Below are 22152 nucleotides of genomic sequence, written 5' to 3'. Positions count from 1 at the left end.
CCGTCAGGACGACCGGCCGCAACGTGTACACGGCGAGTATCAAGCGTGTGTCCTATATTTTACGTCAGCTCTAAGCATAGATGCTCCAAGCCTTGTGGCAAAGCAAGTCGTGTGTGAGTTTGATCAGGGCGGCGCTCGAGCTCGAAGCACGCCAATACGCTGCTGAGGCTCCTGTCCTTTCGCACTGGTCCTCTCCTGTCCGTCTCCGATCGAACACAGCCACTACATGCTGTCTCGTACTTGCCCATACTCGTTCGTGGGCAACCGGTTGCGCGTACCACCGGCTCTGCAGTACAACATGCATGCCCCAAGCTCAATCATACGCCGCAACTTACGGGCATAGTACATTATTCCGCGCCCGACCACCAACACCAAGCCTTTCGAAAACTTGAAGGTTGTCATCCAGCGCTTGGACGCCCCCAAGTTTTCTTCGGCGAACGTATGCCGCTTCACGCAGTCGGGATCTTAGGATGAATCATATGTACGGAGGGAAGCTTGGCTGCGCTTCGATCGTGCCGTTGATCCCGCAAGATCTTCGCTGCTGCGCTGGTATGGTCCAACTAATTTCTCCATCTTTCTCTTGCACATGCACTGAATTTCTTGCTCAGGAGTGTACGAAAAATGTGCTTGTCACGGCTAGTGGACTGTTCAAGCAGCTGCTTCTGCCATCCAACGTTGCCCCACGGAACTGGGTACGCCGATTAGTCGGTTCACGTTCGTTGGCAAGCGCGCACGCCGGCATTGCTTTGACAGCGCATTTCCGATATTGAAGGCCGAATGCTGCATTCCAAGCCCCTCGAATACCCTCTCGGATGTCTTTGCATAACCTAGCATCTCGACCCCAACCAGACTCAATGGAACAAGCTGCATTCCCCGCTAAGATCGCGGGCTTAGCTGCAGATCCGCAAGCTATTGGTAAGAAGCCAAATGCCGGATTATACGCAACTTTATGGGACGTGCATGGCTCCAGCACTCATCTGACCTCTCAGCGGCGGCGACCGTGGCTGTGGACGGCATTTCATACCCCAAGCGAACGCGCTCCTTCAGGTATAAAATAAGAGGAAACCTGATTCAGGATGGTCAGCAGCCTCTCATCGAGCCTCGCTTTAACACTCCCAACCAACCCTCCTATCACACGATGAAATTCACCAACGTCTTCGCCACCCTCGCACTCGCTTTCTCCGCCCGTGCCGTCGTCGTCACTTATGACAACACCTACGATAACCCGAACGGCTCGCTCGACAGCGTCGCCTGCTCGAACGGCGCGAACGGGCTAGAGACCCGCTTCGGCTGGGAGACGTTCAACCAGATTCCCCACTTCCCCTACATCGGTGGCGGCGCGCCCGTCGCGGGCTGGAACTCGACCAACTGCGGGACGTGCTGGAACCTCGCGTACGCCGGCACGGGCAAGAGTATCAACGTCGTCCTGATCGACACCGCGTTCGGGTTCAACATCGCGCAGGAGGCGCTCGACGACCTCACGGACGGCCAGGCCGTGGCGAAGGGACACTTTGACGTGACCGCTACTCAGGTCTCCGCTGTGTCGTGCGGATTGCGCGGTCCGAAATGGTGGGTCTGACTGGACTTTGTTGGATGTCACTTCATGAGACTCACTTTGTTAACAGAATTTCGCGATGAAGCAGAGGATTATTTGTTGTAGTCTCGTGGTCCTGTTGTACAAGTACATACTCCTGGTGTATGCTGGACGCGGAAATTTTGAAGCATGCAACTGTTGTTTGCACTTTGCATCGTACGTTAGTTCAAGCTGAAGAAGTATCCCACGCGCCTGCGCAGTCCCGGTTTTGGCCGGCGCCGGGAGACGTTGACAGGATTTACCGATCGATGCCTCTGGGCGATTGCTAATGCTACAGCGCTTTACGACGCAAGGATGAATTCCGCAGGCTGAATGGGTTTAATCGCACAACCGTGCTCTCCGGTCGCCGGTTCCGGCTTCTACACGAAGTCTATAGCTGGGAGAGCTGACACAGATTAGAAATGATCATGGTTCACGGGAACCTCTTGTGCGTATGCTCTGGTGAATGACATGCACCCTCACGTGTGCTACCGGTCGGCCTTCCGATCGCATATATACCGTCACCAAACCAAGGTCGAGGCCCCTCAGACCATCCTGATCTACTTCACCCCGCCCACGGCTTTCCGCTATGCCTAGTCTCGTGCTGCAGACGAATGTGAAGGCGAGTAAGACGATATGGTCAGGTTTGGCTTGCTCGAGACGATCTCATTGGCTTGAGCTTAGCCGCTGACGTTACCTGGTCTGACTACGTATACGATAGGTGCCCGATGTCCGAGCATGGATCAAGGAGTTCTCCAAGGTGCGCATCGCGACTGTCTTGATTCTTAGATCGGGGACCTTCTTAACTTGTTTACCCCGCATTCCCGCAGCTTTCTGCCGAATTCCTGGGAAAGCCCGAAGTGTACATATCGGTCAGCTACAACTACGACGAGAACCTCTCTTTCGGGGGCACGTTCGAGCCTGCCTTCCTTCTCACCATCGTGAGTACCGAATCTTCCGGCGTGGTTCCGTTGCGTATACTGATCTAACGGGAAGACGAGCCTTGACAACATCAATCCGGAGGTGAACGAGAACTACAGCAAGATTATCTTCGACCATTTCCAAAAGACGCTCGGTACCCCTGGTAATCGCGGTTACGTGTCAGTGTTTACCACTTTTGGTCTCTGTGGCGAAATGGGGTTGATCTAACGATTCTCTACGCCAACAGAGTTTTCAACGATCCGGGCCGCGCTTTCATCGGGTACGTTCATCTCGGAATTGTTCTATGCCCATTCACGAACGCTGTCGTAGACATCAAGGCACGACGTTTGCCACGATCTTTGGAAAGTAGACATGGAGTCTAATTTGACTCTCCGGGCGCCTTACAACGAAGAAGGTTGTCGATCCGCAGTGAATGTACTTGGATTGGATGAATCGATAGTCGTTGCCAATCAAGCCGCGTAGTAGTGAGTCCATATTACTTAGCCGATAGTGTGTAGTATATGCGAATATCGCCCCTTCGGTTGCAAACCTCTGCAAACCTTGTCTTAGAGGGTGCGTGGGATGTTATCGGCATGCCAACCTGGCCCAGGGCTGAAGTTAATACGGGGTCTGCCGTTCTCCGAGGTTTTCTTCTGCCACCCGGTAACTTCCGAAGCTAAAACTGGGAATCTGTTGTGATATGGGCTTGACAAAGGCCACGCAGTCTTCTGGTGATTCCACCTGGGGGAAACACAGAACAAAGGTAAACGTCTATCCTCAAAGTAGCGCTTAACAAGCGCCCGATGGCGGTACGGATCGAGAAAGCACTGAACATTTACGTAGTGCACGTGATTAGGATCTGGCTGTGGCAGCACAGCGGGCGGCGCGCATGTCATTCAGCCTTTATCCTCTCCGTTATTTGCCCTCACCTTCGCCTCGCCCATCATAGCAGAGGCACTTTCGAACAGCTAGGCTCGCAATATGGGCCGGGAGAAGGCGCAGACGGATGATGTAGCCCGGCTTCTTGGTCTGAAAAAGGGCTCTCTGCGTTTTGTACCTCATGGAACAACGGTAAAGGCGCATGTCGTGCTGCGACGCGTCGAGCCCTCATCGGACGACTCTGAAGATGAGGAAGATAGCGCCTCGAAACACTCCGCAGTATATTATAGCCTCTTTGCCGCGAAGCGTATCGAGGTCAAGCCGGGAAAGGAAATCCTGCTCTCTATCTCTACGAGCGGGCACTTGAAGGACCAGGCGCTCTTGATCACCGGCGAAATAGCTTCAGAAGATGATGAATCTGATTTGGAGGAGTCAGAGACCACTCAAGTGGCGGAGGAAGACGAACTCGGGGAAGCGGGCATCATGCCACCGAAGATGAGGAAGTCTGACTGGTTCAGGACGGACGATGTGACCGCTCTCCGTATGTTGATCTGGCCCGCGGTAAGTGTTATAATACTCATTTAATTGTCTCAGCTTTCCATCCTGGGGCATTGCCCATTTACACGTCCGTCGGCGTGCAAGCGGAGCCTCCTCGCCTCGCTGCTTCGGTACAGGTTGACCCTCCCCCACCGCCCCCACGCCAATCCGCGTCCGTGCAGGCGACGGCTACCCAGAGCTCGATCTCTGTACAAGCTGTCCCTCCGCAGAGTTCAGTTTCCATACAAGCCATGGCTCCGCAGCAGTCCGTTTCCATACAGGTAATACCTCCGCAGAACTCGATCTCCATCCAAGCCTTCCCATCTCAGAGCGTTGCATCCGTACAAGTGGCTCCGTCGCAAAGCTCCGAAGGCGTACAGGTTGCTCCCCCACAGATCTCTGAAGGCGTACAGGTTGTTCCCCCGCAAAGCTCCGCGGGTGTGCAGGTCGCGCCTCCCCAGACCTCCGTCTCCGTAGAAGCTATTCCTCCTGCTCCTCCTGCGCGCTTATCTCACAGTATCCAGACCGAGCCATCTCCTCCTCCGCCCGCTCGCATATCGATCTCCACGCAGGCTGATCCACCGGTACCGTCTCCGAAGCCTCTCCGTAGCAAGAGCGTAGGGGTCTCCACGACCCCTCTCATAATCCTACCGGACTTCAACCAACCGATCCCGCGCGTCGAGATCGACGGATCGACCGTGGGAACGGTCGAGAAAGCGGTCTCCTCGACAGCTACTTCGACGGAGACGAAAAGCGCCGGCAATCTCCTCGCTCCCCCTCAGGTAATGTATTCTATATGAATCTTGAACGCCGTTGACTGATTCTTTACAAGTCGCGCCGGGTCCGGAGCCTTTCACCCATGGAGATCGAGTCGGACGCGGAAAACGACTACGAGCCCCACGTGCGCCAGATGCGCGAGGTTTGCGTGAAGAGGGAGTCTCCGACGCCTGTCGGAGCGTTCCCTACCCCACCGCCGTCGCATTATGGAGGGAGTTTCAATGAAATTGAGCTCGCCCAGAGTAGCGCGGCGGATGACTGCGTCAGTCAGGCGCCGCCTCGCGACGTCGCTGTGAAGAGGGAGTCGTTGTCCCCACGTATGCCCGTAGCTCGTCGTCAGCTCTCTGAAAACGCCGTTGCGTCCGGTAGCAACGTGACCCTTGACCACGCCCCACCGGATGCGCCCTCATCTGTGCGGACTTCTCCAGTTGGGGAGGATCCTGCTCCTCACACATCCCGGTCGCGATCGCTACCACTCGATGAGCTTGCTCTGAGTACAGTCATTGCAACTAATCTATATGCAGCCACCGCCGAGGAGTCCCGTGCTCTTTCCACCGGCGAAGAAGTGATCGCGAAAGTCGACGCCGTTGTTGCCCCTCCATCCGCCGTCTCGGCCGATTCATCTTCGAAGGAGGTGACGCCACTCTGTGCTCGTGATATGTCCTCTCCACATACGATTTCACCACCATCTTTACCCCCTCCTCCACCGAAGCTGCCGCTCCCACCAGTACCAGAACCGGCGATATACACGAGAGCCCGGGACACATTGTTCTCATCGAACTCGACCCCTCAGCCGATAACTCCTCACCCTCCACCGGACCCGAAGTCCCTGGTGTACATCCCTACCGGACCATCCTCCAATCCGTTGAGCATTCGACCCTCCATGCCAGCAGCGATGCGGGGCTTGATCAACGCCAGCGCCCGCATACCGACAGGGCCTGCCGCTCTCGTGTCTACTCGCTCGGCGACAAAGAAAGGGAAACCTCTCGTCGTGGGTGCAAATTGGCCGCCACCTAAAGGGGTGTCGAATTCCAACGCTGCGAATGGCGCGGCATCGCGGTCGTCGACTCATGAGTCAATTTCTCCCCAGCGCACAACTCGCTCTTCCAGAGACAAACCCCCCCATCTCATCTCACCCCCTCCTCCCCCGGAACTTACCGCGGAAGTCTCGCCTCCAGTGCCCTCGCCGCAGGTGGACGAATCTGCGAAAGAGGCACAAACGCACGAACCAACCGAACCAGCGAGGTCCGAGCCTGACGCAACAGGAAATGCGAAAGGAAAGGCTTCTACGAAATGGATGCCTATCGCTGGAGCCTCGTCGCAACGTTCAGGTCAGCGAACCTACATTGTACCCCCACCATCAGTCGATGACCGCAGTTCGTTTACTCATTCTTCCCTTTCAGTCGTACAATCCTCTTCCGACCCTTCGCCACCTTCGCAAGAGCCAGCTCCTGATCCTTCCCCACCCCCCGAACCGGAACCGGAAACTGCTCCCCCTTCCGCTCCGGCACCTGCCAAAAAGAAACGTGGGGGAAAGGCCAAGAACAGAGGAGGCACCAAGAAGAAAGCGGCCGCGGCAAATGCCGCCAAACAGCCGCCCGAGGCTCCCGAACCGCCCGAGGCGCCCCCTCCGGCGCCTCCGCCACAGCCTCCGGCAGTTGCCGAGCCGCCGCCAACACCAGCGTCGACAATATCTACGTCCTCTCTACCTGATCTCCCTTTCCCTGCAAGCCAGTCCGTACCACTCCAAGTCGCGTTCCCGACCAGCGTAGTTACCACTCATTTTCCCGCCATTCCTACTTCCGTCTCGTCTTCGTTTCCACCCCCACCCTTCTCCTTCTATAATCCTCCGGCGCAAACCACGTTATTCTATCCACCTCCACAACCTACGGGAGCGGCGCCTGCTGTGCCTTCCGAAGTCCTACACGCGAACGGGAATGGTTCCGTCTCCACGCCCGCGAGCTCCTCCCACCGACCAACAATCAAAATTCCTACCACTTTACCGGCTGCGCCGATCCCTCCGCCACCACAGAGCATCGGCCCCACTACTTCTCATACCATCCAAACCGATCCTTCTCGTCAGACACATGCGTCTATTGCACATCCTGAAACACCGAAATCATCATCAGGTGAAACTCTTCTCTTGACATTCGTCGCAAATCTGCATGCTCACGCCAGCCAATGAAGGTCCGAAATACCACCCGCTTCCTCCTAAGCCGGTCGTACCAGCGGAGCAGCTACAACGCGCGGTACCTCGAGGTGTCAAGCGCGCTGCATCTGCGTTACTGCCCATATCACCCGTCGTCCTCTCGACGCCCGACTCTCCGACATCGACGAAGACGGATATGAGACCGAAGCCATTGTACTCGCTGAAAGTCAAAGGCGATACGGCCGTCAAGGAGATTGTCCTTTGCCGCACAGGCGAGCATTTCGCTGTGAGCTGTAGGTCTCGCTTGTCGGGTGGCATCCCAGGGTGGGGCGGCGCTGACTTGGTTCAGGCGTTGACCGCACTGTGCGGATCTTCAACAATCTTACGCGGACTGAGCTGGCGATGTTGCAACACAACGCGCCCGTGATCTCCGTTCGATGGCTGGCAGACAACAACGGTATCCTATCGCTCGGAGAAAGTGGCGTTGTTAGCAAGTGGACCAGGATTGTACGTCAATCGACATTTCTGGCACTGACATGCGATTGATCGAGGATGTGTACTGATATTCTGCTCAGGGTCCTAATCGCTGGCATTGGGCCAAGGAACTGGACTTGAACGAGGGCAGACCAATGGACGGAACGCCGGTTTGTATCGCCCACGTTCAGGACCGGATATCCGTGGCAACCCCGAAAGGCATCCGGATCTGGTTGTGGAACAAGGGTATGCCAATCTATTGTGGGAGGTTAGCGGAGGTCCTGATCTTAGTCACTAATTTGCAGGCTCGTGGCACGAACAACGAGCAATCTTGAGACAGCATACCACGACCATACGGTTCATCGAGGATGGTGAGGCATTGCTCGGCGCTACCACTGATGGAGTATTGTGAGTCATGGTGCTTAGGGCGTCCATCAAGTGATGCTGAGACCGGTGGCCCAGGTGGTACTGTCAAGTTCCGAACGGGACCCTACGAGTTATTTCCCTTCTGGGTACTGCACTGTAAGTCGTATATGCGCTGCCCATTTGAGTTAGGCTAACACAAGGCTCTTACCAGGCGCACGCTTGACGTCGATCCTAGAGGCTTTGCTCTTGTTACCCGCCCCGGTGATACGGCGTTCTTGATCAACATACACAACACAGATCAGAAGGCTAAAGCCGACGTCAAGTTCATCGAACGTCGGGACTCGAGCACTGCTGGGGCCATCTTCGCGACGAATGGGCGCTGCGTGGTATATGGAGTAGTGGATCGGTCGTTGCAGGTATGGGACCGTTATACGGGAGATCGCTTTCCAACCTCCGAGATGGATCACGGTGAAGGTGCGTTCTCACGTTACTTGGTCGGGTTGGAGTCCGTGTGTGGTTGAAGCTGACGGTGGCGCTACGTCAGATGCCGACGTCAGAGCAATTGTTGTACGCACTATCTCTGCACTATCTTACTAAATCATGTCCTAACACGGGGTTTTTCAAGTCTTGCGACAATCACCCGGCCAATACGCCGCATCTCCTAACGGGGACGCTGAATGGCCGGATATGCTGGTGGCCCATGCCTTCGCCACCCCGTGAGTACATCCACTGGACATCTACCGCGCGAAGACTCATGAAGAACACTGATAGCGGTCGAGGCCCCGCGCAAGCGGGCCAAAGTGATCTGATCTTCGCATTCTGCGCGAGCAGTCTTGTTAGTATAGCTCCATCATTGTCGTCTACGACCTTAAATTACATACAGTATGGTCTTAGAGTTATTGCTTTGTTATATTTTTCTTCCTTTCTGTGCCTTCTCCCGCCTCGGATGCCGTGAGAGTCGAGACCTCCTGGAAGCTTACGTAAGAACAGCCACAGTGGTTGCCACCGCTGCTGCGACGTGAGCGTGCTCCCCTCGCTGCCTCTGTCGACGACCACCGCCTCTTACGCGCCCGCCGTCCGTACGTCTTCATCGTATCTGACATCGAGCTCGCGCTCACTTCCGCGCTGCTTCGTCGCTCCTCCAGATCCCGAATTGGCTCGTGCCGTTCTCAGGCGACCTCTGCAAGCTGCTCCCCCTGCTTCGGCCAAGTCTAAAACAGACTCCTTCTCCGCGATTGCCAGGTCAAGTTAGTGTTCGCTCCCTATCCATACGCGTCGTACCGTGGAACGTGTCGAGTGCGGCACGTGGAGAGGTCGTGGTTGCCATGTGCGGACCTCCTCGCGGCATCATACGCACGTTATACCCCAGAGCGCAAACTCGAGCTAACGTTCCTTTGGCCTCGATAACAGTCTCTTGAACGCTAGCTGGTCTTTCATCTGCCACTATGCAAACCATCAAGTGTGTCGTCGTCGGTGATGGTGCGGTCGGGAAGGTCCGTGCTCTGAGCTGTACCCGTGGTTGATCGCGACTTACCGACCTACGTCCTTCTCAATGCTGTCCCTGTCGCACCACAGACTTGTCTCTTGATTTCGTACACCACCAACAAGTTCCCCAGCGAGTATGTCCCTACTGTGAGCGCTGTCAAGGACTCGTCACGTCGACGGTCCGGCCTAACCGATTTCAAATCCTGTAGGTATTCGATAATTACGCTGTCACCGTCATGATCGGAGATGACCCTTATACCCTGGGGCTGTTCGACACCGCTGGTGAGGACTTGCTAACATGGGATTGACCGCGGCCGGCCTTATCGCTGAGCTCCACTCCAGGTCAGGAGGATTACGACCGCTTGCGACCATTGTCCTACCCTCAGACGGACGTTTTCCTCGTGTGCTTCAGCGTGACGTCGCCGGCTTCGTTTGAGAACGTGAAGGAGAAATGGTTCCCGGAGGTCCACCACCATTGTCCCGGCGTGCCCTGCCTCATCGTAGGCACTCAAATAGACTTGCGGGATGATCCCCAGGTGATGGAGAAGCTTCAGAGGCAAAAGCAGAAGCCGGTCACCCAGGATCTAGGAGAGCGACTTGCTCGCGAGCTCGGCGCGGTCAAGTACGTGGAGTGCTCGGCGTTGACTCAGAAGGGTCTCAAGAACGTCTTCGACGAGGTTCGTCTCCTTCTTCCTGCCGATCAGCGCGGTATTCTGATCGGAGTAACAGGCTATCGTGGCCGCACTGGAGCCCCCGGTGGTCAAGAAGAGAAGCAAATGTCTCATCCTCTAACGGGGTAGCCGCGTTCCTTTCGCCACGTTCATCTTAATGCTTCGACTACGAGTATTTTGTCACGATTTCCTCATATATCCGGTTTCGGGTCCACCTTTTCTTGTCTTCACTAGTCTTCCCCATCATTAAATCCTAGCATCATCTATCCCGTCCAGGTGGTTGTTCACCAGGCGAAGAGGCTACATGATAGATTCGTCTCCTTACGGGCGAACGCCCCTCTGCAGCTGACTAGTCTTTATCGTTCGAATGTACATAACAATCACGGGAAATTGCGTTTGCTAGGGGTTTCGCGAAACGTCACGCATCGCCTTGGTAAAAGCATAACGGCGACAGTTCCCAGGATCATTCCAATGTCTTCAGTAGGTAGGGGTGATCTTGCATTTGTCTGCTGGTAAGTCTAGCATCCGGGTCCCACTTGAGCAGATCGGCGATGCAAGCGATCAACGAGCTCGGCATGGATGCATCGAAGTGGTGAGCAAGGACATCAGGTTGTTTCTACGTTCATTTTGTCAGCCTTTTCCGCGTGGATGAAGATCGAATTGAACACACCAAAGGAAAACTGAAGCCCAGCTGGCGAGCCATCTCGACGCCTCTTGGCCACTGTCTGCCACCGTGAGGTCTGCCATGATTATCTAGCCCGTATCGTTCCACTGGGTCGCCGAGAATGTCGACTATCCGGTGAAGCTGGTCGATCTCGTCAGTCCCCGGGAAGAGTGGTTGTAACGTGGCTAATTCCGCGAGCACAGCACCGAGAGACCACATGTCAACCGCTGCTGTAACTTTATGGCTGCGTAATAGTATCTCAGGCGCGCGGTACCACCGTACCGATACGTATTCTGAATCAGGGACGTCCGGGTGGACCTTCTTGGCGTGTCCGAAGTCGCATAATTTGGCTACGGCAGCCACGTCCGGCCTTTCGCTGTGCTCTCCACCGTACCTCTTCATGCCCGTGGTGGTGATTCTTTACTTTCATCAGCAGTGGACGATGCATAATGTGACCGGATACTCACAATATATTTTCAGGTTTAATATCTCGATGAACGAAGCCCGTTTGATGTACGTAGTGCAAACCGGCGAGCACCTGGGATGTGATGGAAGCAAGTAATCCTTGGGCGAAGAACCTGCCCTTGCGAGCCTTGATCAGCTGGTAGAGATTGCCCTCCATCGGCTCAAAGACCATGATGAGCTCATCTGATGGTTCCAGTAGCATGATATCATAAAGCTGCACAATGTTATGATGCCTGCCGAGGGCGAAAAGAGCCTAATAGCCGCGTATCAGCGCCTACCAATCAGGCTTAGAGCACAACGGGCTCACCTGCACCTCGAGCAGAAGTAAGAGACCATTGTATCCCGCAGTGAAAGGCCGCTTGAAGTGTTTGACCGCTACGACATGACGCCCGGCGTACCTCGGATTGTTCTCCAATGCCGAGCGGGGTATATCCGTTGGTGAATGCCAATCACAGAGATGGACTGTTGCGAAATAGCCATCACCGCTGCGGCGTATAGGGGTGTAAGCACGCATTTGCCCTGCATATTCCGTCAGCAATACGCTTGTTGAAGGCGGAGATGAGCTCACTGCTATCTTCTCCTCCTAAATGCAGGGTACCAAAGACGTCCCGCGCAACCGCAGGTCGGGCGTTAAAGCTGACGCGATTGGGTAAAGCATATTCGATGGAATCCAGCTCTCTGCCAGCGCGTGGGGGCGAGGGCGTCTGATCTCCCGATGACACGGGCAGAACGATGGGGGTCGGGGCAAGCACTATCTGTATGTTTCAGTACAACCCACAGATAGGAAGCTGGAAGCACTAATCACGTGTATGGGGTGTAAGTCGAGCCAAGACGCGGCTCATGGTAGGTCTCTGAGACGGATCGGCAGTCCAGCAATCCTGTATCAGACCCCACATCTCGTCATCGAGACCGAGCCCCGTCGTGTCCGCAGGACGCGGAGGGCGTACACCATCCTTAATCTTCAGCACGACGACGTAGTCCACTCTGATCTCGTGAAAAGGTATCCTTCCCTCGAATATCTGTTTGAGAGATTGTCGGAATCGACGTAGAAAATTGTCATCAAACAAGCTGACCTCCCACATAGCCATTGCGAAACCGTAGACGTCCGCTCTGATGGTCAGCGCGACGCTGTCCACCGTGTGATCCAGTAGCTCTGGGGCCATGTATCGCAGACTACCTCTGTTTGCGGAAGTTTCCGTGACCGACGCAAGGGTTTCTGTCCCAAGGATAGTGGTTGACAGGCCGAAGTCGCTCAACCTGGCATGGTGTTCTCCGTCAACGAGGATGTTCCGCTATTTATTGAGCCGTAAGCATGACAAGAGCACACGAAAAGGCATGATACCTACTCCTTTCACGTCGCCGTGTATAACCCCGCTAGCATGCATGTAGTTCAGGCCACGAGCGACATCGGTTATCTGGACAGTTTGCATGAGGATATAATCTCGATATTTTTTGAGGTGAATATCATAGCACTCACGAGCTGTCTGCGATCTGCGAGAGGAAATCGCTCGAGATAGGATAAAACATCACCATGCTCCATCCATTCTGCTACTATGCATACGTGGGATCGTGGGGATGTACCAAGGAAGGGGACGATGTTCTCATGAGACAATCGTTTCCAGAAGATGGATTCCCTGCAGAAAATCTAGTTCAAGCCGAGTTAAAGGAATCGGGGAGCACGTATTGAGGGATAGCTTACCTTCTTCACTCTGGCGCGGTCTCCCGCATGTAGCCGGAGAATCTTTAGAGCGACGGGCTTCCCGTTGTGCGTCCCTCTCCATACATCCGAAAAGCCACCAACGGAATACGCCTCGTCCTCGTCCAATGCCACGAGACCAGCGAGCTCATAAGATGTGGGCAGAAGCTCGCTCTCCCCGCACAACCGACTGAGTTGACGTAGCAGTGGCCGAAACTGGGCATCTTCATGTGGGATTGTGTCAAGATGCTAGAGGGACCCAGGTGTTGATACGCTCAATTGACCAAAACAATGCAGCGTGACGACAGCGTACCCTGTCCAGTGCATCTATCTGTGCTTGTGAGATTGAGCGTCGATCTAGGGAGTTGGTCTCCATCCCCGCTCTTCAGAATCGCGCCAACGTGAGGCGACAATAGCACCGTGGCCAGGGGATAGGCGCCATGGTGCCATTAACAAGCTGTTGACGGCAGTGTATAAGCGCCCGAAGTAGGAAATTTCCGAAGGTATAGTGTGTGGACGTTGCAGGTGTCGACCAAGTTCCGCGTGGGCCACGACCACGCCCTCGCTTGACCCGCACCCCACATAACGACAGCATGTAAGGATATGCTTGCTTAGTTGCTGGGAAGCGCCCCGACTCAGAGCGCCCCTGCAGGCTTCAGGCCTCAGCCGTGCTTCATCTGGATACTTGAATGATGTGATGGGGCTTATGTTTCTTGGGCATGCATCCCATAAGTACCACGCGTGTATTACAATATTAATATCGGTTTGCAGTATACATGTCCTGTCGATCGCCGAGCTACACGGACACTGTGACAGCAAAGACATATACCCAAAAGGAGTACAACCTCAATCGTTTGACTCGTTGCACTGATCTTCTTCCGGGTATAGACGTTCGCCTACACGAGCCGCCATGTTTGATAGGACGTTCCAGGCACTCTGGTTCCCTAGCGGTACCTGCCGATACGTCCAGAAATTGGGATCGTCGTCTTCGTCCTCGATTTCGGTATCTCCACCGTCGCTGTCGTCTTCTCCTGACGACCAGGTCCATGTCGAAGGCGCCGTCAACGCAGACACCGTAGAACACGAAACTCGCGGGGAAACGGCTCCAGAGGGAATGTCGCCTGTGCAGGTATCTTGTTGGTTTGCAGACATGTCGCCAACGTCGATTCTCGTCGCGGGGAGACACATCAACTCTTCGGACACCGTAGGTTCTATGATGCTGTTGACTAGCTCAAAGATGGAATCCGTTCGAACCAAGTTGGAGCCACCCGGCCGTGCATAAGGCGCTGAGGGCTGTACGGGATCATCCACGTCGTACTGAGGAGTGCCGACCTGCGACTGAGCCACAGAGGTAGCCTGAACGTCGGTGGTTTTGACCTGAATTATGGTGAGTTGATTACGAATGCGAGACTGATGGTTGCACTTGCCTCTGTGTTCACTAGACTCTTCTCGAGTGCAGGCTGTGGGGATGAGTTGGCCGACGACATTGTGGTCAGAGTGTATGAGGATAATTCAGTGCGCTAATACGAGTCGCGAGTGATCTGGTGTTATATGCACCCGAAGTGAGACAATGGCTTTGTCTCAGGCGCCAGGGCTACGTTACGGTCAGAGTCTGCGCATTGTTGCGCTACCTTCATCAACATGGCCACCACACCAATGCTCGATTCGGTGCCCATGGGTCCAGATGGTGAATGCGGACGCACTGCTGCATATCCCGATGGAGTACATAGTTTGGGGTCATCACTAAGCCTGTCGAGAAGGTAAGCCGTTCTAATGGCAACGCGACGATGATGAAAACACACATTGATTATTCAATAAGTCAGCACGAGGCGCTCCCGTAATGCGGGCTACTGTTGCGTTCACGTTATCAGTGCCTCCCAACCCGACCAAACGCAATCAAAGGCAAGTGTTTATACCTGCTAGTAGACTGGATTGTTGCCAACACGGCACTATTGAAGAAGCATCTGGCCACAGCCGAGTTCCTCGAAACTGTCGGCCGCGCCGCGCTAATGGCGAGAGTGTACCCATTCCAAACAAGGTTCCGCAACCGGAAGGCAGCGACGATATGGCCGCCATAACACAAAGCGGCCTGCGGATGAGAACAAATCAGCAACTGCTTCTGCTGAATAAGGCAGTCCTTCACCCGCCTGTCACGTTGATAACTTGGAAATGAAAGCTTGCTGTCGCAGTGGCCAGTCAGCGACTATGCCGCATATGCATGTCTACGATGTCCCTTGCATTCATTGCGCCGCTTCGGTCGCTTGGGTTCATGTAACGAGACTCACTCATCGGCGAGTCCCCAGAATAAACAAGGGGACATGTGCAAGAGGAACGTTGCTGCGTTCATGATCGAAGAAACGGACGGCGCGCCACGGACCGTACAAGTGGAGTTGTGGGTTTCGTTCGGTGGTCGTGATGGGTCGAGTCGTAAGTATATATGGTCGTCGGAAGAAGCATGGGTTACGTGTTTGCAACGAGGTTAGCTCCGGCGCATGTTGGGCAGAGAAAGCCGATGCATTGTCCACAGCTGAAGGGCCATAAACGCAAAAGGAGTGGGCGAACTTCTGCGCCCTGCGGCCAATAGACTAGGTTCGGAATCGTGCCTCAGGAAGTTGCAGCGGCCGAAGGACCACACGGTACCTCAGAAGATGCCTCGAGTCGGCGGGTCGGCGAGGCAACTTACTATGAACCGGCGCCGGAAGAGAAGCCTGGGAAAGCCAGGGCTCTGTGGCTCTTCTCACGCGCGTTGTTTACATTTCAGTCCGGAGCCAGCCTGTATCGAGCAAAGCCGTACACGTACGCCGTATGATGCTGCACGTTATGCTGCACACAAGTTAGCTTACGCGGAAACCACTGGGTCTTTGGAATGAGATCGCTCTGGATTGCTTGTCTGACCGGTGCCGCGCTGTTGGCTGAATGGATGTTACCTGGCTTCTCCCAAGCACAACCCTGGCCAACGGCATACGTATCATTCGATCGCTGGCTTCTTCCGATCTATGAACGAGCTGCTCTCTGGAATGGCGATCGATGACGCAAGTACTACGCCGCGATTGGTTGCTGCGGTTTGTGTCTATTCATTGTTATTCCCAGGTACCGGCTTTCAAACGTCCAAGGCCAACGCACGTACATCGCCCGTCGCCGTAATCTACCATGCGCTCAGGTAGTTATGACAGGCTCTGCTCTTCGACGTCGTTTGGGGCACGGAGCTACATCACCGGCGCCTTTTCTCGCACCTACGCATTCATGATGCGCAGAGAAATCGGCATGGCCTTCCATGCCGACTGTAAGTACTGTTCTCTCCTTGATCATCGTATCGACTCCTCAAACTTACCTTCGAAATCTTCTTTCGGCGGTCTCTGCTGCTGCTTACAGCATCGGACGGCGCATCAGCATCCGCGCAACCCGCGCAGATCGGGAGCTTTCAATGACATCTGAGAATGTATGTTTCTTCTCATCCATGTTTCAACGTGGTTGACCCTGAGAGCCTCCCGCTTTAACAGAGCATCTTGCCTATCGCGACGCCCAAACAGCCATCTCCAGGCCGACTATACCCCGCGATGTAGGGCGTCCCGCCATTGTCCGCGCGTTATCGTCTGGACAGAATCAATCATACAGCCTGATGTGCGTGATGAAACAAGAGCGTTGCGATGTGATTGCCCCGGTTTGGGCAGGGCACCGGATGCTTGGTAGCTGTGTTAAGATACCGCCGATTTGAACGTGCCTGCAACGCGCGCCTACAATGTTCTTAGCGGCCGAAACGGGGCATGGGCTCGATTGCACGTCGTAGGCGGCGGCCACTACTCTGGTAGACTCGAGTTAACACATCCTTTGTCTTGGTTCGCGTTCTCCGACAAGCCCCTCCGACTATTCAGTCGCGCCATGCTGGGGAGAGGTTGGTGTGCTCGACCGGGTGGCTCCGCATCGCATCGCGGTGGTTCTCCCATCTATGTCAGTCGAAAACAGATTGTTCGCCGGTCCCGCCTAACCTCCCTGGCAACCTTTCGATAGCCGGCGCCGCATACTGCCCAAGATCTGGGGGTCTTCCAGGTGATGCTTTTGGTGGCGTCCGAGAATATAAGGCGATGAGCGGGAAGAGAATCAACCAGGCGATCGTCTTGGTCTCCTTCGCAGTTCTGTTCAGCACTCGTTGAGGATCAACCATCTCGACATGCTCTCAAAGCGCATTGCCCTCTTCCTGTTCGCATTGGCCTTCATGGCCGTTCTTGCGTCCGCCACCCCCGTCAAGGGGTTGAAGCAGGCTCAGGTCCAGAAGCGTGCCACTCCTGTTGCCCGGTAAGAAGCTTCATGATCTGCACTACGTTCCTCTATCACTTACAGCGACCCCTCCAACAGTTCCCTCGACGGGCCCTACGCGGCGGCGGCCGCCAAACGTGACTACGAGCCCAAGCCGTCCAAGTATTACGCGATCTGTAGGTGTCAACTATCTCTCCCCGTGCCTTAGCTCATCGAACAATTACTGGCAGAGATGCGATGTTCCGATTCTCTGCCCGTCGCCCGAATAGGAGACCAAGCATTAGGCTCTGAACGTTGACGCAGGTCCACCGCGACAGCACATAGAGTTAGATCATACAGATTGCTTCACCCTATACGTCCCGACGAACACTTGTATGCCTATATGCCGATTGCATGTACGAAAGGAACGTTGTGCTTTGCGAGACCTACCTGACCACAAATTAAGTTTGAAGGAGGGCATGGCATGCATCAGAAAAAGTGTGACATATATGACAAGCTACACGAGTACAGGATAATCAGAGCGTTACTGGGCATAATGGGGTGCAGGGGGAGGCGGAGGCATCATACCGGGCATACCCTGCATATTCGGAGCGAAGCCAGGCGGTGGGGGCGGGAAGCCCGCCTGAGGGTTGAACACGGGTATATTGCCAGGTGGTGGCGGGGGCATCCCCATGGGCATCCCTGCTGGCATCCCCGGGGGCATCATGCCCATGCCCATAGGCGGCATAGGCGGGTACGCAGGCGGCGCGCCGGGGACAATAGCCTGCTGAGGTGCAAATCCTACGGGCGGCACGCCGGGAACGACGGTCTGTTGCGGGGTAAAGCCGGGTGGTGGCGGGGGCTGCGCAAGGGCTCCTGCGAATTGACCGGGCTGGTAGGGTCCGGGGAAGCCCGGGCGGCCCGCGGCGAACATTCCAGGCGCGGCGGTGCGTGCTGCGACCGGTAACGCGTTGTTCTTCCGTGCTTGGGCAGCTAACAGACGTTCGGCCGGTGTGCCATGCCGCTCACCCTTGCCATCCTTTTTGAATGCATACTGCACGGTGATGGGTTTGTTCATGAGGAACTGGCCATTCATAGACTCTATGGCGGCATCGGAGGATTCGAAGTCAGTGTACGAGACAAAGCCATAGCCCTTGGACTGCCCAGTGCTCGGGTCGCGAGCAATCTGTCACAGAAAGCAAAATCAGACCAATGCGCGATACTTCGGCGGTGTTTGCGTGTACCTTTGCCGTTGTTGATATGACGCCAAACGCACTGAACGTGTCGTAGAGCACCCGCTCGTCCACATTCTCGTCGAGATTGCCGATAAAAAGGTTCGCGCCAACGTCAAGTTGTTTTTTATCAGAAGATGCCTAAGAATAGTCCGGTCAGCAAAATGAGTAAACAAGTTGAGGAAAGGTGAAATATGTGGCAGGGGTGCAGTCTAACGGGAATATTGGTCTCCGGCTACTCCAAATGGCAGAGGCGCGCACCTTGTTGACACGTATGGGCTTTCCCCATAGCTTGATCTGGTTCATGATTTTGCATGCGTACTCAGCATCCTCCTCCGTCAAGAACTCGCAAAAACCATATCCTTGGTGTGCCATGGAAATGCGGTCCTTGGGTAGATGAACATTGACTATTGATGACGGATGGTCAAGTCAGCGTCGTCCGCACTGCTGGCAATGCGCCGCTGCTCACCAACTGGCCCGGCCTGGATCATGAGTTCCCAGATGAGCGCGTCCGTGCAGCGTTCGTCAAGGTTGCCCTGGAGGATTTCGTAGTCAGTTTCAGACCCACACTCGCACAAGATAATGTTAGAGCATTACCAGATATACGGTGGCCTCCTGGTTCCTGTCATCCTGGGGGCGAGACATGATACTTGGTCACTTGGCACAAGCAGGCTGAGGTCGTCGGGGTTCAGGAAAGACTCAAGGAGCATCACGTGACAAATCAATGGTGACGAAGGGTTACGTTGAGCAAGTAATAGCATCGTTTTGGGTGTACTGATTGGTGATTCTTGATACGCTATGAAGTCAACAACGCCTGAATGGTGAAAATCATATATTGCTCTGTGCAGTACATTCATATCAGGTATTCGAGCGCTACGCGGCCTGTCGACGTGTCCTTGACCGTACCGGTGAGGACTCGGATGGCCTTAATGTTCGCTGAGTGCATACCGTTAGACGATACACAGGAGTCAGTCAATGTAGGGCAGTTGACATACCACATGTTGAATTCTTGCCCGAAACGCTCCTCGTTAACCGTGTCAACGAAAACGGTGCGCTCCTTCATGAGTTCCAGCCGATACTGCTTCGCCTCGTCCTCGCTCATGGTGAAGGAGTAATTGGCGATATAATCCAGGATCTCCACCGGAAGCTTATTCCACAACGATCCCGCAGGCGCTTCACCCATCGCCCTGCGCACCCATGAACGCTGCTGAGGAGCGACGTCGGTCGCAGAGGGCACCTTCACGTGCGGATCAACGAGGAAGAAGACGAGGATTTTGCGGTGTCCGGGTTTCGTGGGATCGGCTAGCTTGAAGGGGGACACTTGGTGTTGGTACAGGTTCGGGAAGGCGATGCAGCGATCCTGCTTCGTGATCACGCTGCCGACCTCTTGCACGCACGGATCATCTCTAGTTGCGAAGAGTGAGAAGCCGTTCGTGAGTCTGGCGTACCTTCACGGACACTCACCTGTCAATGCCGTAAAGGTGCTTCATGCAGTATGAATCGTCTTGGCAGTGATAACGAGGTTCGGCAACGGCATGGCGGAAGGATAACCTGGATTCGGTGGTATTTCCGCAATCATAGTACTAAGAGCCAATGAGTAATCAGGGGCTATCAGGTACCCTGTGGACGTACGTAGATGAAAGACGAAACTATTGATTCGTTCCTCATGCCTAATCGCCAAAGGTGAACATAAGAGTGGTACTGCGTCGTCGACGAAGCACACCTTCAACGTGCCATTTTCCGCCGGGATACTCAGGTTTGTCCGGCGTGAGCACGATGTTGGCCAGCTTCACAATCACTTGCAGCCGTTGGCCGTGCAAGCTGACCGTCCTCTGCACCTCGTCGAGGCTTCCAGCGTAGTGTGGCTTACTTTCCGGCCAAACCTTTGGCTGGTTATCATACCACTGTTCGTCGTCGTCGTCGTCATCCGAAGGATTAGGGACCTGAATGGAGACAAAGCAAGACGAACGTCAGTAACGGGCGGTGGAGTGGGTTCGGGCGGCTTACGTCTCCATCTGGCCACACACAGGCCGGGAACTTGCGATCGCCGAGTTCAATCCGTGTCGGTAAAGGCTTCTCCCGAGACAAGTCGGACAGAACACGTTCAAACATTGGTACGGCCTGCTGCAGGACTTGGGGTATTACGTTCATCAGGTCGCGATGATCGTTGGGGTGCACGTTGTTGATGTAGGGCGACGCAAGACGAACAGAGCCATCGGAGGATACGTCGAAGTCGGACGGCAGCCACTGAAACATCACGGACGTGAACATATCGTCTTCGTCAGGTGAGTCGACAATTTCGCCCGTAGTGCGCACAGTCCATCTGTACACGATGGGGTATAGAGAAGGGTGAACGAGATCCAAAACTTGACCGTCAGAGCCCGGGTGCCAATCCTTCTGATCGTCAGGTACCGATTCGAGGGGGAGAACGGCTTGCACAAGGCTAGCTTTCAGTGAAGGAGGGATGAGTTGGTCGGATCGCCAAATCTTCTCGTACGGTCCAGCCTGGTGCAATCATACTCAACCCGCGAAGCATGACTGTATATGTTGTCATATGAGAGCGTACCTCTATCCCTGTTTCCGCGTCCCGCAATGCAGCGTAGGCGTCAAGTTCTTCCATTATATAGTTCACCTAGCGATTGGTCAATGCCTTCCGCTTTGATGAATACGAATCCGGTCCACGCACCATGTTCGACGTCAACTTCTGACTGTCATGTAAGTCTGCCTGCTGCTCCTGGATCTCCTTTCTCCATTTCTCCTGGATCTTCGCGTCGCGGAACTTGTTGTACCACTCCGGCTTTTCTCGGATAGTCGCAGAGAGCGCGCACATGCGCAACTCGATGAGCGTCCGAGGGTTATCCTTCTCGGAGTCGCCTTCTTCATCCGAGTCGTAGTACTCTCCTTGCTCCTTTTCCGTGAAAGGGTGCGGGTATCGTTCCTCGCCCATGCTGATCGTTCAGATGGAGCGTTGGAGGATTGCTGTTCCGGGAGGACCTGGTACCCACTTGATAGCCCACAGTCCGGGGTGTACTTATGTACCCCTATCACGAGCACTGGTTTGATCGACTACTGCTGTGTTATTCTCAGGACGGAGTGCAACATACACGCGCCAAGTCAGACCTTGAGATATGGAATGACTCTCACGACAGTTGCGCAACGCGAGTTGATCCATGAGGCAAACCACTGTGACCGGACGAGGAAGGAGTAACTTCTTCGAAACCCGACAGAGCCGACACGCGGTCGCCGAGACGGCATCGGGCGTGGGAAACAAGGCGTATGAGTCGTTATACGAAACTGTAGCTATGGTATACAAGAGCGCTATCTAGAACAGGGAAATTTCAGGAGGCTGCCGGGGAAGGAATCCGAGTAGGAATCAGTGGACATCCGGTGATGTGTCAATTTGACCACTCACAGAACCTCGTGTTTCGAACGCAAGCCAGTCACCAGTTCCGGTAGGTAACAAACCCATACTTCTGCATTTCCATAGTCCAAGAGCCAGCGTGAGGATGTTGCAAGCAACGTAGGCCAGCTTCTGAAGCGTGAGAGTGCTGAGCGACTTCGGGTTCGCATTCGAGGGAGCGAAGGAGGCAAAGGCTGCGATTGCAACGTCGTACATCAGACATGCGCCGAGTTCATAGAACATGCAGCAACTCACCGTCATTGATGGCGGCAAGATTCTTGAAAGGCGAGAGCAAGAGCATAAAGACGATGCCCATGCTGAATATCTGGACGCCGCCGCCGGACATGTACAGCATGAAAGCCTGCATCGGTAAAGACTTCGCTGGCGAGATGGCGAGATCCCAGGCACGCTTCTCTTTCAGCTCCTCGTACGATGCCTTGGACGCATTCGAGGCTTTCGTTGGTGCCTTGGACTAAAGCAAAGTTAGAGGAGTTTGTTCACGGTCATGGGAGCTAGACTCACCGTAGCTGATGAGGAGAAGCCAGGAGGAGGAGGCAGGTTACGCCATCTGTGTCCTTGGCTCATGAGAGCTGTGCCTTTTCATCAAGTTTACCGTGCTCACCTTGATAC

The 22152-nt window shown here is 54.8% G+C and overlaps 10 protein-coding genes across 10 annotated transcripts; 5 read left to right on the top strand and 5 right to left on the bottom strand.

Moving 5' to 3' along the window:
* Nucleotides 1-1138: 1138 nt before the first annotated feature.
* Nucleotides 1139-1579, top strand: PUNSTDRAFT_69789 (Cerato-platanin; the record flags this gene model as incomplete). Its single annotated transcript, XM_007384954.1, has 1 exon — nucleotides 1139-1579. One exon carries the CDS (start codon nucleotides 1139-1141, stop codon nucleotides 1577-1579), a length of 441 nt encoding a protein of 146 aa, XP_007385016.1.
* A 296-nt stretch (nucleotides 1580-1875) lies between these two features.
* PUNSTDRAFT_88614 (Tautomerase/MIF) lies at nucleotides 1876-3087 on the top strand. Its single transcript, XM_007384953.1, has 7 exons — nucleotides 1876-1985; nucleotides 2110-2195; nucleotides 2295-2333; nucleotides 2404-2514; nucleotides 2570-2673; nucleotides 2742-2774; nucleotides 2825-3087. Exons 2-7 carry the CDS (start codon nucleotides 2163-2165, stop codon nucleotides 2862-2864), a joined length of 360 nt encoding a protein of 119 aa, XP_007385015.1. The 5' UTR covers nucleotides 1876-1985; nucleotides 2110-2162; the 3' UTR covers nucleotides 2865-3087.
* Nucleotides 3088-3475: 388 nt separating this feature from the next.
* On the top strand, nucleotides 3476-8586 carry PUNSTDRAFT_144401 (uncharacterized protein; the record flags this gene model as incomplete). The annotated part of the gene is made up of 13 exons (XM_007384952.1): nucleotides 3476-3914; nucleotides 3968-4692; nucleotides 4743-6018; nucleotides 6091-6816; nucleotides 6875-7129; nucleotides 7186-7343; nucleotides 7412-7556; nucleotides 7616-7718; nucleotides 7773-7832; nucleotides 7888-8150; nucleotides 8221-8243; nucleotides 8302-8392; nucleotides 8448-8586. The coding sequence occupies 13 exons, from the start codon at nucleotides 3476-3478 to the stop codon at nucleotides 8483-8485; spliced, it is 4302 nt and encodes a 1433-aa protein (XP_007385014.1). The 3' UTR covers nucleotides 8486-8586.
* Nucleotides 8587-9121: 535 nt separating this feature from the next.
* PUNSTDRAFT_114321 (cell division control protein 42) lies at nucleotides 9122-9953 on the top strand (the record flags this gene model as incomplete). Its single annotated transcript, XM_007384951.1, has 5 exons — nucleotides 9122-9169; nucleotides 9252-9308; nucleotides 9371-9443; nucleotides 9504-9838; nucleotides 9891-9953. The coding sequence occupies 5 exons, from the start codon at nucleotides 9122-9124 to the stop codon at nucleotides 9951-9953; spliced, it is 576 nt and encodes a 191-aa protein (XP_007385013.1).
* Nucleotides 9954-10245: 292 nt separating this feature from the next.
* On the bottom strand, nucleotides 10246-11475 carry PUNSTDRAFT_104042 (protein kinase; the record flags this gene model as incomplete). The annotated part of the gene is made up of 4 exons (XM_007384950.1): nucleotides 10246-10447; nucleotides 10503-10914; nucleotides 10964-11214; nucleotides 11269-11475. The coding sequence occupies 4 exons, from the start codon at nucleotides 11473-11475 to the stop codon at nucleotides 10394-10396; spliced, it is 924 nt and encodes a 307-aa protein (XP_007385012.1). The 3' UTR covers nucleotides 10246-10393.
* A 283-nt stretch (nucleotides 11476-11758) lies between these two features.
* Nucleotides 11759-12603, bottom strand: PUNSTDRAFT_69396 (kinase-like protein; the record flags this gene model as incomplete). Its single annotated transcript, XM_007384949.1, has 4 exons — nucleotides 11759-11980; nucleotides 12035-12253; nucleotides 12308-12376; nucleotides 12439-12603. Coding segments are annotated over 4 exons (675 nt in total), but the record flags the coding sequence as incomplete, so codon positions are not given.
* A 3752-nt stretch (nucleotides 12604-16355) lies between these two features.
* On the top strand, nucleotides 16356-17310 carry PUNSTDRAFT_144398 (uncharacterized protein). The gene is made up of 5 exons (XM_007384948.1): nucleotides 16356-16440; nucleotides 16513-16605; nucleotides 16666-16950; nucleotides 17011-17087; nucleotides 17142-17310. Exons 1-3 carry the CDS (start codon nucleotides 16422-16424, stop codon nucleotides 16806-16808), a joined length of 255 nt encoding a protein of 84 aa, XP_007385010.1. The 5' UTR covers nucleotides 16356-16421; the 3' UTR covers nucleotides 16809-16950; nucleotides 17011-17087; nucleotides 17142-17310.
* A 72-nt stretch (nucleotides 17311-17382) lies between these two features.
* Nucleotides 17383-18800, bottom strand: PUNSTDRAFT_88604 (uncharacterized protein). The gene is made up of 5 exons (XM_007384947.1): nucleotides 18720-18800; nucleotides 18592-18658; nucleotides 18384-18529; nucleotides 18135-18263; nucleotides 17383-18076 (listed from the first exon to the last, which is right to left on the bottom strand). Exons 1-5 carry the CDS (start codon nucleotides 18765-18767, stop codon nucleotides 17435-17437), a joined length of 1032 nt encoding a protein of 343 aa, XP_007385009.1. The 5' UTR covers nucleotides 18768-18800; the 3' UTR covers nucleotides 17383-17434.
* Nucleotides 18801-18945: 145 nt separating this feature from the next.
* PUNSTDRAFT_53245 (uncharacterized protein) lies at nucleotides 18946-21186 on the bottom strand. Its single transcript, XM_007384946.1, has 8 exons — nucleotides 20809-21186; nucleotides 20689-20754; nucleotides 20130-20627; nucleotides 19846-20065; nucleotides 19755-19792; nucleotides 19587-19705; nucleotides 19118-19528; nucleotides 18946-19058 (listed from the first exon to the last, which is right to left on the bottom strand). The coding sequence occupies exons 1-8, from the start codon at nucleotides 21067-21069 to the stop codon at nucleotides 19049-19051; spliced, it is 1623 nt and encodes a 540-aa protein (XP_007385008.1). The 5' UTR covers nucleotides 21070-21186; the 3' UTR covers nucleotides 18946-19048.
* A 309-nt stretch (nucleotides 21187-21495) lies between these two features.
* Nucleotides 21496-21949, bottom strand: PUNSTDRAFT_70118 (DUF1077-domain-containing protein; the record flags this gene model as incomplete). The annotated part of the gene is made up of 2 exons (XM_007384945.1): nucleotides 21496-21716; nucleotides 21778-21949. Coding segments are annotated over 2 exons (393 nt in total), but the record flags the coding sequence as incomplete, so codon positions are not given.
* Between the last annotated feature and the right edge of the window lie 203 nt (nucleotides 21950-22152).

This window comes from Punctularia strigosozonata (genome assembly GCF_000264995.1).
Source record: "Punctularia strigosozonata HHB-11173 SS5 unplaced genomic scaffold PUNSTscaffold_8, whole genome shotgun sequence".
Classification (NCBI taxonomy): domain Eukaryota; kingdom Fungi; phylum Basidiomycota; class Agaricomycetes; order Corticiales; family Punctulariaceae; genus Punctularia; species Punctularia strigosozonata.
This window is presented reverse-complemented; position numbering and strand designations above follow the sequence as displayed.

Bases quoted from the DNA above. Each gene is read 5' to 3' on its own strand.
- PUNSTDRAFT_88614 (XM_007384953.1), top strand. From the start codon at position 2,163: ATGCCTAGTCTCGTGCTGCAGACGAATGTGAAG. The intron at 2,196-2,294 runs GCGAGTAAGACG...CGTATACGATAG, and splicing joins TGCTGCAGACGAATGTGAAG to GTGCCCGATGTCCGAGCATG. The intron at 2,775-2,824 runs GTACGTTCATCT...ACGCTGTCGTAG, and splicing joins CCGGGCCGCGCTTTCATCGG to ACATCAAGGCACGACGTTTG.
- PUNSTDRAFT_144398 (XM_007384948.1), top strand. The intron at 16,606-16,665 runs GTCAGTCGAAAA...ACCTTTCGATAG, and splicing joins GCGGTGGTTCTCCCATCTAT to CCGGCGCCGCATACTGCCCA.
- PUNSTDRAFT_88604 (XM_007384947.1), bottom strand. From the start codon at position 18,767: ATGTCTCGCCCCCAGGATGACAGGAACCAGGAGGCCACCGTATATCTG. The intron at 18,659-18,719 runs GTAATGCTCTAA...GAAATCCTCCAG, and splicing joins AGGAGGCCACCGTATATCTG to GGCAACCTTGACGAACGCTG. The intron at 18,264-18,383 runs GTGCGCGCCTCT...GACTATTCTTAG, and splicing joins AGCCCATACGTGTCAACAAG to GCATCTTCTGATAAAAAACA.
- PUNSTDRAFT_53245 (XM_007384946.1), bottom strand. From the start codon at position 21,069: ATGGGCGAGGAACGATACCCGCACCCTTTCACGGAAAAGGAGCAAGGA. The intron at 19,793-19,845 runs GTGTGCTTCGTC...TTTGGCGATTAG, and splicing joins CGGAAAATGGCACGTTGAAG to GCATGAGGAACGAATCAATA. The intron at 19,529-19,586 runs GTGAGTGTCCGT...CTTCGCAACTAG, and splicing joins CACCTTTACGGCATTGACAG to AGATGATCCGTGCGTGCAAG.